Source organism: Notothenia coriiceps, unplaced genomic scaffold (assembly GCF_000735185.1).
Source record: "Notothenia coriiceps isolate Sejong01 unplaced genomic scaffold, NC01 NC01_scaffold00037246, whole genome shotgun sequence".
NCBI lineage: Eukaryota > Metazoa > Chordata > Actinopteri > Perciformes > Nototheniidae > Notothenia > Notothenia coriiceps.
The window spans coordinates 3,021,807-3,026,351 of NW_011369947.1; the positions used below are offsets into that span (position 1 = coordinate 3,021,807).

The 4,545-nt window shown below is 39.0% G+C and overlaps 1 protein-coding gene across 1 annotated transcript in view; it reads left to right on the top strand.

The window, feature by feature from the left end:
* The window catches only part of LOC104966294 (xanthine dehydrogenase/oxidase-like), a 12,349-nt gene that overhangs the window by 5,162 nt on the left and 2,642 nt on the right, over window positions 1-4,545 (top strand). The window contains exon 4 of the mRNA XM_010795480.1: window positions 2,793-2,854. Coding sequence (XP_010793782.1) covers window positions 2,793-2,854 — 62 coding nt within the window. The remainder of the gene's footprint in view (window positions 1-2,792; window positions 2,855-4,545) is intronic.

Sequence of the window (4,545 nt, forward strand, 5' to 3'; positions counted from 1 at the left end):
GATCTTATTGTGCTTCATTTTTAAGTTTGACACCTGTAGAGCACACGTGTCAAACTCAAGGCCTGGGGGCCAAATCAGGCCCTTGGTGGATTTAATTTCGGCCCGCAGGATAATTTCTAATTACTATTAGATCTGGCCCGCCGGTATATTGCACGCACACCTTCACTCCATCCTGAGGGTCTCCTCAGCTCAGAGCCTGAGCCCAAACATTGATGACCTTGCACCCAAGATGAGATGCCAAGTATCTGAACTAGCATCACAGAGCAGCACACTGAGTTTAATGGATGTTTCCTTCTGCACTTTCTCTCTCAGGACAACAGGGCATGTTTGGTTTCTCTTTGAGGGAAATAGTTTTTTTGAAGCTGTTGTTGGCCTGTGGGAAAATGTAATCATAAGAAATGACTCTGGAAAAGCTGCAGATAGAGCCATAAGAAATGAATCAACTGATTATTTAATGTTTAATGTTGTTTTTATAGGCAATCATTGAAGCTTTGTTAGTTCCAGGTTTAATATGTGCAATAAGTTCATTTCAATAAGTTCTGCAATAAACATTGAACCAGTCCGGCCCTCCACTAGAACCCATTTTTTAATGTTGGCCCACTGTGTATTTGAGTTTGACCCCCCTGCCTTACACTAAGTGGCAACCCTTCTTAACCTTCAATTCTCTCTCATGTTTGTCTACTGATTGATGGACACCCTCCCCCCCTTCCTCTTTATTATGTATTTAGTCTTTGTATTGTTTTAGTATTATGATTTGTTTAGTCGGTACATCACTCCAGCTTAGCTATATCATATACTATATTCATCTAGCTTGTGAATTGATGCAGAATAGCAGAGGCTAAATGGTAGTAGCTCTGAACTGTGGTCCCTATCAATGTACCAAATGTCTTCTCTGTGTGTCTTCAATACAAATATTTGTATGTGGAATCTGTTGACATAATGCATGTATTTAAAGTCAACGTTTCAGTTATTATAGTGTATAGTTTTATATTTTAAAGGTCTCTGGGATTCTCTAAAACAGCTGGTAACTGTAGTATTTAATAAAACCTAAAAGGAGGAACCAGTGTATTTGTTGTGGGATATTTTCAGAGGAGGATCGATGCAAGTGAAGGACAGTGTTCCTCGATAGTAACTGGATTAGGCCGAGTAAATTAACTGCTCCATTATTGAACCTGATACTGTATAACCATGCCCGTTATATTACAAACTGCAATACCATACAGAAATAACCATGATATGTTAAGTTAAGTAGAATTCCCCCGGTTTTTGACTGTCAGGCTACTTGGGCCTTTTTGTAACCTGCAGGCAGAACTCAGGGCTGCATAGAGGCCTTGATATTTTTCATCTAATATCTAAAAAATTAAAAATGTGGGCAGGATTCAAAACAGGTTATAAGTCAATATAACATTTATCAGACTAATTGGATTTGTGTACATCTTGTGGTAAAGAATCCATGTCATTTATTTAAGTGTTTTTTTTAACACAATTACCTATTTATGTACTCGTTTTATTTTTTAAAGCTGTCCAAACTGATTATATCTTCAATCATATTTATTCATATTATTGATAAAGATGTCAATAGTGGTCTACAGTGTTTCATATTTGTTCTGTGTTGCTTCTCTTCACTCCTGAATAAATGCTAAATGCATTTCGTTGTCCCAGTAATCTAAACTAAGGGAAATTAAATGACCTTTAAATACATATCTAATGAAACCAAACCTTGTTTTAATGCAAGCTTCCTATAAATAAATATCCATAATGCAACAGAGCCTTAGGGTTGATTCAAGTTGTTATATTAAATATATTTAACTGACTGAGATGTTAAAATCAAAGTTCTTTATATCGATGCAGGAGAAACAAAGGATCAACAAACCAACCCCTGTGTTAAAATCACTGAAAGCCAAACCTACAAATGTTAAATATCGGAAGCTTCAGATCACTTCTCCAGGGATTTCTTGCAGATAAACACGGGGGTTTGTGCGGTAACGGAAGTTAGTTTAACGGGATCGAAGTGAGTCGATTTCTGAGGATAAATAAAGTGAATAACATCGAGATGTGTCCACAGCAGCGGTGAGGGATACAAAAAGGCACAGATATATTTAATTTACGTTTTACGACCTGCCTGCTTCGACATAGAGCATTTGGGCTTAAGGGCACTTCAGCCGTGCGTTAAAGTGTGTAAACATTTAAAAAGGGAGACGGTGTGAAACGACGTGCTTCATGTTCACGTTACACAAACTTCCGGTCTGAGCGCAGGTGTCTCTAATCAACATGTGGTCACGTGGTGTGCGAGTCAACATCAGACGGTAATAAAAAAAACAGGGAAGCGCACACGCTCGCAAGCACGCACGCACACACACACACGTATACATTTTTTATATTGAGTTTCATTCTGATCGATAGATGAGATAAACGCTAATTCTCCCTAAAATAATAGGAAAATATACAAACTAATATGTAAAAAAATATGATATGTTAAAAGTTGGGAAATAATACCAAAAGATAAACAAACAAACAAATAAATAAATTCGTTATTTGTCCCATTTGTTCAATCATTTACAAGACAGTATGCAATCAAATAGGTAAAGTCAATCCAAAATCAAATCAAATCTTACTTTAAATCCCAAAATGGAACCAAAACTCAACAAAAACGGGTTATCTGGTGTCGGATTAAAAAGATTGTGATGGTCATTAAAAAATATTGAATTCTATCTGAAACAATAAATAGTCATATTTGATCTAAACATGGATAAATGAGACTCTTAGTATCTGCATCTTTGCTGCTGCTCCAGGAAGTAGCCTGGCCCGGTTTCTCTGCTCTGAACTGATCCAGAGCAGAGGCCTGACCGGCTCAGTCAGATGACTTTTAACCCTGCAGGATTTAACCCCCCCACAGCCAATAGCTCCAGCCATCTGAAGCCTCTATCCATCTGAACCAGTCTGACCCACAGAGAGGGATCACAGACCAGTTAACCAACCAGTAAGCAACAATCCTCTCCACTTCCTCCTCTTCATGGCAACTCTTGACATTTGACACATGTTGAAATAAACTATATTGATCATATGTTGGAAGCCATGTTCATGAGTTTCATCCTTTAGTTTATCTAGAGAGACCATGAATGTGCACATGTCTGTTTGCAGCGTGTTATTGAGCATAGGGTCTTCTAACATGTGATTGTAAAAGGTCCAAAGGTATATATCTTTAGACAGACACATGTACTCCTGGAGGACTTGACGCAAGTATTCTGTCTCTTATACTGTTGTACAACAATATAATAGTTTCTTCCATCAGCAGTGTTTCTATTTCGGTATATCTTTGGTTATGTCTTGAGTGTTTAAGGCAGGGGGGTCAAACTCAAATACACAGTGGGCCAAAATAAAAAAATGGGTGCTAGTGGAGGGCCGGACTGGTTCAATGTTTATTGCAGAACTTATTGAAATGAACTTATTGCACATATTAAACCTGGAACTAACAAAGCTTAAATGATTGCCTATAAAAACAACATTAAATAATCAGTTGATTCATTTCTTATGGCTCTATCTGCAGCTTCTCCAGAGTCATTTCTTATGATTACATTTTCCCACAGGCCAACAACAGCTTCAACAAAACGACTCAAGGCCCGGGGGCCAAATCAGGCCCTTGGTGGATTTCATTTCGGCCCTCAGGATAATTTCTAATTCCTATTAGATCTGGCCCTCCGGTATATTGCACGCACACCTTCACTCCATCCTGAGGGTCTCCTCAGCTCAGAGCCTGAGCCCAAACATTGATGACCTTGCACCCAAGATGAGATGCCAAGTATCTGAACTAGCATCACAGAGCAGCACACTGAGTTTAATGGATGTTTCCTTCTGCACTTTNAAACTCAGTGTGCTGCTCTGTGATGCTAGTTCAGATACTTGGCATCTCATCTTGGGTGCAAGGTCATCAATGTTTGGGCTCAGGCTCTGAGCTGAGGAGACCCTCAGGATGGAGAGAAGGTGTGCGTGCAATATACCGGAGGGCCAGATCTAATAGTCATTAGAAATGATCCTGCGGGCCCAAATGAAATCACCCACGGGCCTGATTTGGCCCCCGGGCCTTGAGTTTGACACATGTGCCATAGAGGCTGAATCATCATGTTAATCACATAGCTGTCATATCAATCGGACTTTTTCAAAAAATCTCAAAAATTCAGACTTTTTCTGAATACTTAAAAATGTTAGTAATCTAAATAAATGTGTAATAATCACTCGTCCCGGCTTGAGCTTGAACCTCAGGATCCATGTATCTGTGATCCTCTCCAGAATGGAAGTAGTCATCACATACAGAGCATCAACTAGTTCCTGAACAGTGTCCTTCACATGCTGATATCCAAGAGAGGGAGTTACACAGTCACAAGATGGAGGAANGTTTCCTTCTGCACTTTCTCTCTCACGACAACAGGGCATGTTTGGTTTCTCTTTGAGGGAAATAGTTTTGTTTGCAGTTAAAAGTAACCAAAAACAAAAATAAAGAAAATAAAAAATGTCAAAACTGCAGGAGATATTCTGACTTTTAGTCCA